Source organism: Brachyistius frenatus, unplaced genomic scaffold (assembly GCF_029030835.1).
Source record: "Brachyistius frenatus isolate BFR_SWC_R1_liver_20210118 unplaced genomic scaffold, ASM2903083v1 Contig_6, whole genome shotgun sequence".
Classification (NCBI taxonomy): domain Eukaryota; kingdom Metazoa; phylum Chordata; class Actinopteri; family Embiotocidae; genus Brachyistius; species Brachyistius frenatus.
In genome coordinates, this window is record NW_027210605.1 from 4200854 (window position 1) to 4215485 (window position 14632).

General features: G+C 40.6%; 2 protein-coding genes across 3 annotated transcripts in view; one reads left to right on the forward strand and one right to left on the reverse strand.

Moving 5' to 3' along the window:
• cacna2d3a (calcium channel, voltage-dependent, alpha 2/delta subunit 3a) overlaps positions 1 to 14632 on the reverse strand; it is a 114329-nt gene that overhangs the window by 19215 nt on the left and 80482 nt on the right. For both annotated transcript variants that reach the window (XM_069687942.1, XM_069687934.1), the window contains 8 exons: positions 13922 to 13983; positions 13696 to 13763; positions 12275 to 12320; positions 11676 to 11773; positions 11464 to 11557; positions 11098 to 11193; positions 10833 to 10954; positions 9931 to 10008 (listed from right to left, as the gene is read on the reverse strand). In XM_069687942.1, coding sequence (XP_069544043.1) covers positions 9931 to 10008; positions 10833 to 10954; positions 11098 to 11193; positions 11464 to 11557; positions 11676 to 11773; positions 12275 to 12320; positions 13696 to 13763; positions 13922 to 13983 — 664 coding nt within the window. The remainder of the gene's footprint in view (positions 1 to 9930; positions 10009 to 10832; positions 10955 to 11097; positions 11194 to 11463; positions 11558 to 11675; positions 11774 to 12274; positions 12321 to 13695; positions 13764 to 13921; positions 13984 to 14632) is intronic.
• Positions 268 to 9226, forward strand: LOC138614603 (leucine-rich repeat and transmembrane domain-containing protein 1). Its single transcript, XM_069688142.1, has 4 exons — positions 268 to 874; positions 2617 to 3001; positions 3112 to 3317; positions 4763 to 9226. The coding sequence occupies exons 1-4, from the start codon at positions 868 to 870 to the stop codon at positions 5311 to 5313; spliced, it is 1149 nt and encodes a 382-aa protein (XP_069544243.1). The 5' UTR covers positions 268 to 867; the 3' UTR covers positions 5314 to 9226.

The following is a 14632-nucleotide window of genomic DNA, read 5'->3' on the forward strand; positions in this document are numbered from 1 at the left end:
TGGGGGCGTGTTCTGCCAGCCCTTCTGCCCAAAGCTCATGCATAATATCATCAGTGCATGCCACAGCAACGGGCATCCTCTGACAATGTTCTCTGTGTATTGAAGTGTTTGAGTATTTGTGTAGACACGCTGTAATCCAGATGAAATGTTGTCTTGTTCAGTTCTTGCCAAAGCGATAGGAGGTAACGTGTATGTCAGAGAACGTGTTTGTGCTGTGATTTAAGAGACACAGCTGTCCACTGGGAGATGACACACCATCACACTCACCAATACTACTGGGGACAGGGAGAGAGAGGGAGCAAAACACAGAGAGAAACAGAGGCAGACAGAGAAGGACGGAGTGGTGACTTGATGTCAATAGTAGGGCAGAAATTTAACAAATTCAAGCAAGAGAAGAGGCAAAATAGGAAAAAAAATACAAGGCAGGAAAAATACAAAAGCTGGCATGAGAGGTTGAGAGATAGTAAGAGAGCAACAGAGAGATAGAGGGAGATAAAGAGCAAGAGAGAGATAAAGAGAAAGAGAGAGAAAGAGACAGAGAGAGAGAGGCAGAGCTCCCTAACTCAAGTGATTCCCAGGCTGGCTTGCTGGCAGTGAGCTCTATGCTCTGATCTGCCTGCTCTGATGGGGTTTCTTGCTCTTGCAGGCAGTGTTGGGGATCCTGAGGGCAACACAGGTCTCTGCTGCTGTTCTCGTCCTCATTAATTGCTTCTATTGACCATAGCAGGCTGCACGGATGAGAGTCAGGACAAGCTAATCTCAGCCTCACTGACGGCTAATGGATCATCAACCAATAACAGTCTCTACAAACCAAAAAGGGAGCTAAAAGACCTCTGAACGTGAGCAGCCCAAAGACGACTGGCAGATATGAGAGGTAGGAGCTCCATCAATTGAAAGAGTGTGAAAGCATTTGTGTGTGTCTGTAGTTGGCTTGCCAGGCTGCTGCTATCAGCTGTTAATACTAGTATGTTGTGGGAACTGTTGTATAACAGAGGGATCATAAAATACTTTCTTATGACAGTTCTCTGATAGGATGCAAAATTGCATTTACATTTGCATGTTTACAGGTGTGCATTAGCATTCCTTCTGAATTTGTCTTGTTGCAATAGGTACTCACATTGGCACCGAGCTGGGTTTAAGTGGTACTTGCTGTGGGTTGTGTGAGCATGTCATTACAAACTTCTTTGTGTGTACTTTGGGCTGGAGGGACACATCAGAGCAAAGAGCTGTGTTGACCTCATTCCAGAGCTGCTGTTACAACGCTCCACTGAGCTGATGCTGTGTTTATGTGTGTCTGTGCATGCTTTGTATGTATATGAGTTTGTTTAGGAGTAAATGCACACTTAAGCACATGTGATTGAACACATTCCTGTATGCACACACGTGAATTTCACGAACAAGGTTGCAATTAACACAGGGCTTTGCACTACAGCGTGCTAAATCTCAACCCAGCCATGTTATGAGGCTTTTTGATGAAACAAGTAACACAATATCATAACAGCAGACACCGCCAAGAGCCACTGTACCAAACTAACACCTGAAATTAGACCTAGGGGCAGTTGTGCCTGAATATCACTAAACCTGTAAATCATAATCCATTGCAAAAAGTTAATCAGCCAAACAAGACAAAGCCGTGATTAAATGTTTTTAGTTTTCAATGCAACAAAGATTTTTGTACTTGCCAAGTGATACTGTTGCAAACTACTAAATGCTAAATGTTGTGAGTGGTGTGTGTCGAGTTTCACACATTGAATTTCGCTGTCCCATTCCTGTTAACATTTTTCAGTGGTTGGTTGATTATTACTGGTATTACTGCACAGTGTTTTCTATCATATGAGACACAGCGCTGCCTCACGACAAAGGCATAATTTAGACAAAGATTATAGTGGGAGATGTTGCTTGATAAAGAAGAAAATGTGATAATACCCTTTTAAGATTACGTAAATAAAGAGTACATATTTCCAGAAAAGCACAATTGCTGTGGAAATGCTCAGATGAGCATTTTAGCTGTTGTACCCAGCTGGTGCAGCTTATCTGTTCAGGATCTCTGATTGTAACTTGTGAGCTAGCTAGATTCACAGGCTTGGGTCGGGCCTCGAGCTAGTCAAGCCAATGCTATAAATACTGCTGTGATGTTACAGAAGGAATGGACATGTGAAGTCATCGCAAAGGGAATCAGACACCCAATATGTGCTGCGTATGGATTTGTGTGTGGGTGAGGGGTTATGAGGATTAGCAAAGTCACAGAGGGCCACTGTCTAAGGGGGTGGGAAGTGGGTGGCATATTAGAAATAAGTTTACTTTCTGAGTTATTAGATAAACAGCAATGCTGTCTGAGCACAAACAAAGTGAACTACAGACTTTACATTTTACATATTTATGTGAAAAAAACAAAACATCAATCCTATGGGGTTTTTTTTACAATCTAAATACTGATGTGATTCTATGCAGTTATGTAGTAGTACAGGATTCTGCTCTTATTTTTCATCAAGCTTTAAAATTAAGTCTTTAAACTTAAAAACATATATGTAGCTTTATTTTTTTTATGTAAAGCTGCAAACAATTTGCCCATTCTTTTGGTGTCTAATTCAAAATGATGTCCCTGTTTCTCTACAGTGATACTGGTGTGTACTATCCTCTCCCTCCTGCCTTTGTCACATGCCTGTCCAAAGGAGTGTAGCTGCAACAGCAACACCAAAATTGTAGACTGCCGGGGTCGAGGCCTCTATGACATCCCTCGAAGACTGCATCCCGACACCCAAGAACTATATCTTCAAGATAACCGTATCAGGGGTCTGGGATCCATGGCTTTCAGGGAAATACCTCTTGTCCGCATTCTCGATTTATCTAATAACTCTATAACATCTATTTCACCAACTGCTCTGCTCGGTCTGAGGACTCTGCAGCGCCTCAGCCTGGCCTACAACAGCCTGAGAGAGTTTGACAAGCGGCTGCTGGGACCTATCCGCTCGCTTTCACACCTTGACCTCTCACACAACAGGTGAGGGGCCCTGACATGGAAAAGATCAAATTTGTTGTATATACTATAAGTTCAATTTAATGTAACTCACTGAATCTCATCTCATTTCCTTCCCACGTGCCTTATAACAGCTTGTGGGGTTTGACCAGCTCTATTGGGGACAGTCTGAGGAACCTCAGCCACCTGGGGCTAGCGCACAACAGGCTAACACGATTAGACCGTTCCCTGTTGGAGGCCCTGACCCGCCTGGACAGCCTCACACTACGAGGCAACCCCTGGAGGTGTGACTGCCAGCTTATAGGCCTCAAACTGTGGCTAGAGACCTACCTCTTTAAAGGTGAGACCACTAAAAGTTCTAGACAGTGGATGGGGAATGTTTGTAATGTATCCAATGTACATCTAACACAATGGATTTCCTGCTGTGCACAGTGTTAAATTATGGTAATGCTGTCCAATGTTTTAATAGATTGTTCTTTGGTACTTTGCCATTGTTGGATAGTTGCAGTAGAGATATACAGGAAATGTGGAAAAGAGAAGCAAATAAATAGCAAGCCAGTAGTCAAACCAAGGACAAACCAAGCACAAAACACCGTGGTACGCACATTAACCGCTCAGCCATTAGGTCACCCTGATAAAGATGCAAATACAAATAATTCCCAGCCTGGGGATCAATGCAAATAAATATCCTACAACTACTGTAGACGAGTAGAGATGGTGCAACTTTACTGTAAAATACCCCTCAATAAATTAGAGGCTGATCCCAAAAATATTATCTGTTAATATATTTTGTCTTTGGACAGACAGATTTCAGACCTGGCTGAAAGTTCTGTTCAAATAGTAAAGATGGTAGAATGAGAGCTTGAGTGTTTCATGTTGACCAGCATGTAGCTGTGGAAAGTAAATATATATTATTTGCCGTTTATATAAAATCTTAATTGATCAGTACTGTGTTTGGAGAGAAGACCACAAGTGTGTTGGATATGTATCAGACATTATGACATTCTACAACCTTTACAGTTGAGTCGTTATTGTGACTGTTGGTTCATGCATGAATAAGAATCTCCTGTGCCGCAGCTCTTATACTGCAACTGTACTATAGTGGTCGCCTCTTCAACCAGTGATACTGTCTATGGGCGATTAAGAGATATTTGTTATTGCAAACCCCATTATTTTCCATGCTAGACCAAACCTAGGATGCGTTACATAACAAAATTACCACTGTACAGTGAGAGCTAGGCTTGCTTGCAGTTGGCTAGCCCGCCTACATGCCTGTTACCCTGACATAGCTTTTGTCTTAAATGCTGAAAATTGTAATTACTGCAAAACAGAACAATGGACCCAGATACAAGGATGCACCAGTGGTTAATCAGGAAGGCAGAAAGACCCTGTGTGACATGGCATGGTCGACATGAATACAGATAGATGGAAAATAAAGAGATTTACAGGACAGACAGGGGGCAGCTGATGAAGTTTCACCAACAGACTCTGTTCATTCAGCTCCGGTGATCCAACTGAGACTCAATTTGAGCTGTTAATCATATCACACTTGCTCATGCGGCCCATCAAAGTAAGCCAATATACCATAGATTAAAAGAATATGAAGTAATGGGCTGTGTTAGGCTCAGCTTATGATTGTAGTTTCTTCTGTAGTAAGCTGCCAAAAGGGAAATGGGTAATTAACAGGGGATGTGCTTATAATACACAACAATGGACTGATCCATGTCTCCTAGTCCTTCCTGCCCCTGTGTTGTTCTTTTCTAACTTTTCAACTCTGATCCATAGGTGGAGTGGTGGATGACGTGCTTTGCTTCCAACCAGAAGAAATGAGGGAAAGAGACCTGCAGAAAGTCCCCTACCAGCTCTTCCATGCCTGTATGACTACAAGCTACCATTACCTGTTTGCCAACATACACCACCTGGAGTCTGAGAGGCTACTGCGCGGCCACACCCATGGCAACCATGCTCATCCCTCAAACCATGCTCTCCATGTCCCCATGGCAATGGGGGAGGGTTTTGGTGGTGGGGCAGGAGGAGGAGGAGGCGGAGGAGGAGGAGGGGGAGGAGGAGGAGGGGGTATGACAGAGTGTGAACCTAAGCAGAAGCATCGGCCTGTCAACTTACGCCATGCGATTGCCACAGTGATCATCACTGGCGTGGTGTGTGGGATCGTGTTTCTGATGATGCTGGCTGCAGCAGTGTATGGCTGCGCCTACGCTGCTATAATGGCCAAATATCAGCGGGAGTTAAAGAAGAACGAGGAGCTGGCTGCAGCAAAGGGGGCAGATCATGCCACAGCGGATGAGAAGGAACCACTGGAGAATGCTATCGCCTAGGAATCGATAACAATAACCTTGGACTTACAAGCTGGGCTTCAACCCTTTAACCTAATCGTCTCTGGATGCCATGTGTGTGCTTGTGCATGTATGTTCGTGAGAAAAAAGAAGAGAGAGAGTGAGATTATTTATTTTTGTGGATGTTCACCTCACTTCTGAGACTTGGGTAGCTAAACTCCACAGGTATTTGACTATGCACTGATGAGAAGACAATCTTCTACTGTATGCGGGTTTGAGGGGCAGGCCAAAGAATTCAAACATTCATGTCATGAGAGAAATGCATATCACAGATAGGAACAAAATGCTATATATTTATAACTGTACTTGTAGGTATAATAGTAAAGCTCTGGTATTTATAAAATGGATTTTAGAATTTGGTTGTCTTTTGGTTGTTGTTCATAATTCTGAGTCTGTTTTTGAGGTAATTTTGAAATCTCATAGTAGGCAGCTGCTGTCAGTAAAGTTCTGTCCTATGTTGTTTGTACGTATCATTAATGTGAGTGTATGAGAGCGAGAATGAGACCGTTTGTGTCCGTGTTTCATTTGTGCTCAAGTGTGTGAGGACATGTATACTGTATGCACATATTACAGAGAATTATAAGCGTCTGTGCCTAATAACGTGATATAGTTTTGAGGAGGAAATATGTTTTCTTAAAGGATATTTTTCTGATTTTTCTGAGAACTGAGGTAAAAATGGGATATTCGTTGAAGCAATAATGAAACAAACTAAACCGAAAACAAACAACAAAACCTGGACTCAGTCTTGTTGTTTTTTTTTTACAGCTTTCTGGGTTCATGAGTGTGAATTATCATCCTGCTGCACACAATCAAACCCACACAACTTTTAGAACTACAGTCTTTGAGAACAGTGGAGTGTTGTTTGTTAGTGACTTAATACTGATTACATAATGGTAGTCATGTCCTTCAGTATGTACGATATAAAATAAAGGGAAACATTTTACCTGATTTCTGTATGTATACTGACAATTAATTTTAAAAGGGATGCATCATTTAAATGGGAAAGGTATCTTTAAAGGAGGATATTTTGTAGAAAAACATTTCCACTTTGGAGTGAATTCAACTATTAGAGTGTAATTCTCTAACTGTTGACTTAGACTGTAAAAATAAAAAAATATATTATTGATGAACCTTTCAGTTATTTTCCCAATTAATCTCTTAGCTGTTTGGTTCTGAAATGTCAGAAAATGGTGAAAAATGTTGAACAGTCTTTCCCAAAACCCCAAACTCAGCCTAAAATGTCGTGCTTTGTCCAGACCAACAGCCCACATCCAAAGGATATCAAGTTTATTATCATGGAGGACCTAAAGGAACCAGAAAATGTTGACATGTGGGAGGTTTGGAAATCTTGACATTTTTTTCTTTAAAAAAAATACTCAAGAGGATAAATCTATTATCCAAAAAGTTAGCTAATTTTTCTGTTGATCAGCCGATTTGTTAATGCACTTATGATTGCAGCTCCAGTTTCAACCTGACAAGAGAAAATGGTAATGTACACATATTTAAATGACAATAATATGGGTTATACTTGCTATTCTGTTCAGTTTGTATCTTTTCTTAAATATATTGTCCCAAACCTGCTATTATTGTGATCGCTCATTAGAAAATAATTATTCTACGAAGCAATATAAGATGATTTGGAAATCAAAATTTTGCCTCTTTTTATTATTTGCAAAATGTCACAAAGAGGACATTCAGCCAATGTTTTTAGATAACACAAAAAAGGTAGCTTCCAGTATACAGTACAAGAATCCATTATTATCTATCCATCTTTCAATAATTAGCCATGTTTACCTTGGTCAGTGTAGCGTAAAGGCACATGAATGTACACAGATGCCTTTGGTCTTTACGCCTGACCTGACTTCCATGGCTCTGTGTATAGTATTACGGCAGCAGACTCGCTGCACGTGGCTCAGGATGTGACCACAATCACTGAGACACACAAACAGACATGCTGGCATACACACGCGTGTACGTGCGCACACAGTAACACTGTGACTCAAATGATGTCTGCGGGGCCCATGGTGTGTGATGTCATCAGCCTGTCCTGTTAAGTTAGTGTATAGCGTATTCACAAGTCTACAGCTCAGTGGAGCGCAGGGCAGTGAAAACTGGCCCTAACCGGCCTATGCTAAATTTGCATTCTAGCCTACATCTCTCCTCCCATCTGACTCTGTTATATAAAATCATCCTTACAGACATCCCCCTGTCTGACAAGCATGATCATCATTACTGTACATCAGCAGCACCCACAGTAACAATAGGGTCTTGATAAATCCTTGTTCCTGATTAGTCATTTGGTTTGCTGCTATGCAGGATTTGAGAGACTAGTATTATCTTAAAACAACAGTGAACAAGTCAACAGGGTCGAATAATATTGTGGGCTGGTGTAAACTGTGGGCTGCTTGTGTACCACTGCCAGAAATCTGATGCACACTCTGTGTGTGTTTCTGTGTGTGTGCGTGCGCTGTGGCACCGCACAGACTCTCCCATCTCTGTCCTTCTGCTCTAGTGGTTTCCCCCAGGCCAAGACTACCCATAATGCACTGCTTTCATGTCAACGCATTCAGGCACCGTGAAATAATTTTTTCTTCCTTTGCCCTTTTATTTCTTCTTGTATTTTATCACTGCATTTCCAAAAGATGTTCTCCTCTTCTTCCTTTTCGTCATTATTTATTTTCTCTTTCGAGATATTTTTGTGATTCCTCTGTTGTCATAACAAGCCCTCATATGTTGATGAGAGAATGAACATTAATCATCATCTGAAAATTTTCTTTAAATATCAGACAAAATATGTGCTCCATTATGGTTTGTGTAATTTGTTGGGCATTGGAAAAGATAGATATACCTCACATGCCATACACATTTGAATAGAGCTCCTAATGGTGAATATTATGGGAAAGTAGGAGCTACAAAATGGATGGCATTATTAACATAAATAAATTTGGAGGCACCTTGCTACACCTTACAGTCAGAACCAGCTAGATTCAAGTTTCCAGTCAGTGTTTGATGTCCTCCAAAAGCCTGTCCAGCCTACATTGCCAGGATCAAGCCAACACACTGGCATGCCCACTGTTCCTGAGAGGAGGTTCCTTAGAGCAAGTCGTGAGCTACTGCTCAAAGGGGAAGAGGGTAGAGGGGAAGCACAGGTGCTTTAGGCAATAGCTGACATTATATGCACCAAAATACAACAGAGCAAACTTCAGCTCCCAAAACCTCAGGTAAAGGTCAGGGCCTCAACTGGGCTGCTAGCCTCACCTGGTGACTGGCAGCAGAAAGTTGACCAAGGGAAGCAGCTGATAAAACACATTACAAGGACAACACTGAAGCCAGATTTGGTTTAAACATCTGACTGTAATAAGAAAGTGATTTTGCTGGAACTCATTGTCCCCTTGCAAGACTGAATAGAGAGGCCCACAAACATAAAAATGTCAGATATTTTGAGCTGGACGAGAAATGTAGAAGGCATGGGAGGAAGGCCCACTGCAAGCCCATTGAGGTGGACTACAGGGGCTTCGCAGGTAAGTCTCTACATCAAGCACTCAAGAGGGTTCCAAGAAATAAGAGCTACCCAGAACATCATTGAAGTTGTAGAAAAAGTGTTGAGTAAGCCGTGGCTCAATATGGGACTTTGATACAATACAGGGAGTTCTCATTGTTGGCTGGGTCACCCAGGTGAGAGTGTCTGATGACCTCAGACATGACTTTGGGTTTATAACTAATTATGTGTCCGTGATGCATCACCAAGTTGCTTGATAAATACAACTGTGCAAGAAACACATTGTCTGTACTATCTACATATTTCAGCCTCTTCGTAAGATCATATTTCACTTAATGTACTTGTTTGAACATTTCTACACATCAGGAGCTTGAATAAAGGTTTTCATTTTTGCAAGCAAGGTGTTAATTACTCTAGGAGTTATGCCAAAAAATGTGTTACAAAAAAAAAGCTTCTTAACTTTTGTTCACCATCTCAACTCCACAGGATCGCATTAAAAGCATTACATTAGTTATGATTCACAAAACAGTGAAGGAGTGACTGAGGGGGAAGATACATGATAAATGACTTCATGTCATGGTTTTCTTAAAGATAATACAAAACTACTGTAAAACCATATGGCGACATTTCAATGCTCCCCCTTTTCCCACTATTATTTCCATTTAATCTGTTGTTCCTGTCCTCTGTAACCGAAATGATGGCTAACAGAACACAAGCAGCACTTCATACCATCAACTTGCTGATTGCACGAAGTTGCATTATATGGGTGTAACATTGTGGGGCTTCTGAGTCACCAGGATGTGAGATGAGGCACGCCACAAAGAAATCATCTAGGCCGCAATTCGCCTTAAATAGGCACAGAGGCAAAACACAAATGCACAAAAGGCGTTTATGAAACTGGTTCCTATTAATATACTGTATTAGGGCGTAAATATTCTTGAATGCAAATGGCCATGCTATGTTGTACATTCAGGCAGGGGCAAACAGACTAGGATAACAAAGTTTGAAGTTTAAAGAAAAGAATATTCTCTGTCAATGAGGATGTGTGTGTTTGTGAGAGAGTGTGTGAAAGAGAAAGAATCACTTGAGTTCCCACTTACCCGCAGCTATGGGTGATTTCCTCTCATCCAGAAGCTGAATGGCAGTGCTGGCCAATACAATGCTCTTGTTTTCTGATCCTAAACCACACACATGAGCGCACACAAACACAACCCACACAAACACACACACAGAGAGTTCACATCACAGTCGCATCATAATTCCTTATATTAGTTCTGGAGAGAAACACTGAGCATAAATACCACAGAGTACTATTTCATGGCTAACTACCGCAGTCCTGAGAGGGAGAGTGCATCTCAGGCAAGTCCGGTGAGTAAATACAAGGCTTTCAGATCACTTGTATTCGCTGGCACTAATGGAAAGCCTGAGGCTGAGCTGAGGACAGATGAGAACACATTCTCCCTTTGGAAGAGAAACCATTTCTTCAAGAAATAGTTAAACTGAATACGTGTGAGGTGCTTGTGTGTATGTGTGTTTTTTGTGACTGATTGTGTGTCTGTATGCGTGTTCTGGGCAAGTCACTATGGAAAGGGCTGAACCTCTTGCGAACATATCTTATTTCAACCCACAGCAATCAGTCCTATCCACAAGAACACAGCCCAGAATTAATAAGAGAGGAAGGGGAGGTACAGACGCATGGCCAGAGAAACTGGCCAAATATGGGTGAAAGAGGAAAAGAAGCGACAGAGAAAATTTCAAAAGGTCTGACTAATACAAGGTGGTGAATTAATTTAGTTGTGGATTTCACAAAATAAAACCATTTAAATCACCATTTAATGTGTGTTGATAACTGGATTTTCAGCTTCTTGTTGTTACCATTCTTGTTAATTACATTATTTCACACTAGGAATAGAACAGATTTAAAAGTGCTGACTTGTCCCCAAACCTTTGAAATGATATGGAGAATTGATTTATTATCATCAAAATGAAATTTGAGACTGACCTGTGTTGAAAGGCAGAGAGTAAACAAAGGTACCAGGAACTTGTTCTGCCGCTCTCTTGTACCACAGGGGAAAGTGATCGGCGTTGAACACCCCCTCCTTGTCTTCAGCTGTCAGGAAGTCTCTTGAAGCAGACAGGAAACAGATGATACAAATGATGTACGCACAAAGCATAATTTATAATAACTGGCAACAGACAGACACATATAGCACACACTTCCGCTCATACATACACAATGACTGTACACATACACTTTGCTTACTTACTGATTTGTGAGTTCATCTGGCACCACAAACAGGTTAATTCTGGACAGTCCTGTTCTTGTGCCTAGGTAGGCTATCTCCACCCCTTTATCAGAGTTTCTGTATAGCATGATACAAATACATTCAGTAATCTGCATTTTTAGGTGACTGTAAGTTTGCAATTAACATTATTAAAAGCAAAATCTCTTATAGAAAACCCATTTATTATTTTTGTAAAAGCAATTGTATCCAGTTATTAACATTCTATTTCTGTTTTATCATAACCATCACCCTTTCAAAGAGCAAATTCACTATGAAATTGAGCAAGGCATTTAGTTGCTGAGCTTTCAATGGCAATATTAAAAAAGAAGAGTAAAGTGGGTGACTTACTCTGACTTATTGAGCACAAGGCTGGTCCAGTAGGCTTCCAATGGGGCAGTCACCACAGCGTCAAAGAGAACTTCCTGAATTAGCTCCTTGTCACCTAACAAAGGCAAAAAAAAACCCTCATTTTTACACACAAATCATGCCGACTGACTTCCTAGTAACAGCTGAATTCAGTTAAAAAAAAGGTGGGCTGTAGACAAGGAGCTATAATTTACATTGCAGGTGGGGTTCATGTCCATTGAGGTACAGTTTGATCGCTTCCATCTGGGACAGGTAGCGGTGCTCTGGGTGCTCGTCTATATTGCAGTATGTCCTGTAACATGACAACAATGGAAAAGACAAACAGTCATAATAATGTATAAAACAGTAAAAACTGCATCCACACAGTTTCTTTTCAAAACTTATTTCTTGGCTGGTTATGGAATATCTGCATAAAACTGCAAGCGCAATTCATCTTTGGTCATAAAATCCAGTTGCTTTCAGTTGCCGTTGGATTGCAAGGCATGTACAATGAATAAAATGTGAAGTAAAACAAAGACTGTTTTTTTTTTTTTTTTTTCATTTACAAGCACTAGTTTGAAAAGCGTTTCTGTAATGTGTTTAGATGTTGGTTCGTTGACCACAAGTCATCAAGTGACACAAATCATCAAGTCAAAGTCCTACAGATCCCAAAGCTGTTGTAGAACTGTTGCATTGCAGTAAAATTATACTTTGATTGATTTTATAATTTGGCAGAATATTTAGCACACAGTCCAAATACAGTGTCACTTGAATCAGGGAAGAGGATGATGTAGCAGTGCCGACATACTCTTACCATTCGTCTGCCAGCGCTACATCAGGATGCTCCAAGTCATGAAGTCCTGTAAGAAAATAACAACTAAATGTCTCAAAACAAATAAGCATAAGCACTCAATAGGAACTCTTAATAATAGGGGGAGGCATCTACATCTTAAATGCATGCACTCTTAAACACACACCAGGGGTGAAAAATGGGTTTTTTGAATGGATGTGACAGGTCTGATTAGATCAGGAAGAGCCAAGTCATGCTCAGAGGGCTCGGCATGATGGACATGTTTAGAGAAACACACAGACAGACACACACACACACCACCACCGCATGAATATTAACACGCATGAGGCCTGATGTGAAAATAGACGCACACAGGCGGGGGCAGACATACACACTGTCAAGACAAGGACACGTACAACACACCTAAGGAGCCACTAAAGAAATATTTAACTTCCTGTCCAGCTGTGGCTTTCAAATTCATTATCACTACTTTTCTGTTGAATGCTGATGTGAGAGCGACTGTGAGAATGTGAGATTTAGAGATGCAGAAAATGTAGAAACAAAAACTACACACAAAAAAACAATAAACTACTTAAATGAGGGGTGGAGAGTGGCTGAGAATGTTTACTTGAGTGGAGTTATATGGTAGCATTTTGCTCTAATTTATACTCATAATCCAATTAATAAGTTTGTACTGCTACTTTATAATGCTAACTGTTTCCTAAAAAAATACACATATCAGCAACAGAGTGTACATTTATAGTTGGCATGCTTAAATAAAAACATTGGTTCTTTGTGTCAACCATACCCGGAAAAAAAAACCCACAAACACAACTAAAACCTGTTTAACACCACACAATTGTCAAAACCTGGTGTTCCCTCCAGAAGTGAAGTAAAGTACAGACAACTTGCTTTGGAGAAGTCATTAAAGCCAGAGTTGACTGCAGTTATTATTTGTCCTGAATAAGCATTTTGCAGTTAATATCTGGAGTTGCTTGTCATAAAATTAAAACAAAGTCTCAAAATATTTTTGACATAAAACAAATATTTTTCTTTTCCTAAAATCCCTTAGAAAGCTTTTGTATTATTCTTGAATTTAAACATCAGTAAAACTGTAAGAAGCATTATGATACAACTGTTATATGCTACGACATTATATTACTAGTATACACTATAGTAGTAGTAGTATAATAATACTACTATGGTATTGCCATATGTACAGTGTGTATTGTGTCATAGTATCTGTAGAAGTTTATGAAAACTTTTACTGCTGCAGCTGAGTTGAGAAATACATGTTCATTGAACGAGAGACACAGAGAAATTAAGCGGGAAAGAGAGAGAGAGGGAGAGAATAATAGGCAGATGAAGAGAAACAGGCAGAAATGATGTGGAAAACAAAAGATTATAAGTCCCAAAGGAGAAGAAGAGAGGGGAGGATTTCCTACCTTCCTCCACTGTGACATTTCCTCTGAAGAAAAACTTCCCGTGGCCTCTGGAAAGAGCTACCCCCAGACTAAAAGTAAAAAAAAAAAAAAAATGACGACAACAACAACAACATATTTTCTAAAGTGACAACTCATAAATTCTTTGTTGTGCAGAGAAAACAGGGAATACTGGTTTAATCATTTTCACTCTGTTCACTGATAACAGAAATGTCTCCAGTCTTCTTACCTGAAAGGAGTCCCTTTGATGTCTGTGTAGTAGTAATCATTATGCAAAACCAGCACACGTTTCTGAAACAAAAGATTAATAAACTCCATTACACTCCATAGGAAACTTGAGGCAGTGTGATGACAGTTATCTGATGTGATTCCTTGCAATCTGGCTCCATCTAGTGGTACACAGAGTACAAGCCTACGGATGGGAGTCTCAGTTTGTTAAGATGCAGCTGGATGTGTATTTTTGTAAAAGATTGTGAATGTGTGCGTGCAAATTTAAGTGAGTGTATGTGCATGTGTGTATATATTTGTATTTACATACTGAATGCATAATAATCAGGCTGATATATTATGCTTTTAACTAAGCTTTGAAAATGCAAAGTGCATACACACATTCACACACACCTGAATGTCCCTCTCTCTCTCTCTCTCTCTCTCTCTCTCTCTCTCTCTCTCTCTTTCTTTCTCCCTCTCTCTTTCTCCCTCTCTCTCTCTCCCTTAGACAGGCAAGTAGTAAAACCGAATCACTGGGCGGCTGTTGCTCTGTGTATTCAGCAACATGTGCTTGGTGGAGATAAGGGGCTCACACACAGAGAGACACACACCAGTGCATGCAGAGCAAACCAAATCAGAAACAAAATCCCCAAGTCAATCCTGTACATCACTGTGCCAAGTGTAACAACCCTTTGGCAGAGTGTGGATTCTCTCTGCTGAGTATTTTCTC

Coding starts and splice junctions, on each gene's coding strand:
- LOC138614603 (XM_069688142.1), top strand. Junction 3,002..3,111: donor CTTGACCTCTCACACAACAG/GTGAGGGGCCCT, acceptor GCCTTATAACAG/CTTGTGGGGTTTGACCAGCT. Junction 3,318..4,762: donor AGAGACCTACCTCTTTAAAG/GTGAGACCACTA, acceptor TCTGATCCATAG/GTGGAGTGGTGGATGACGTG.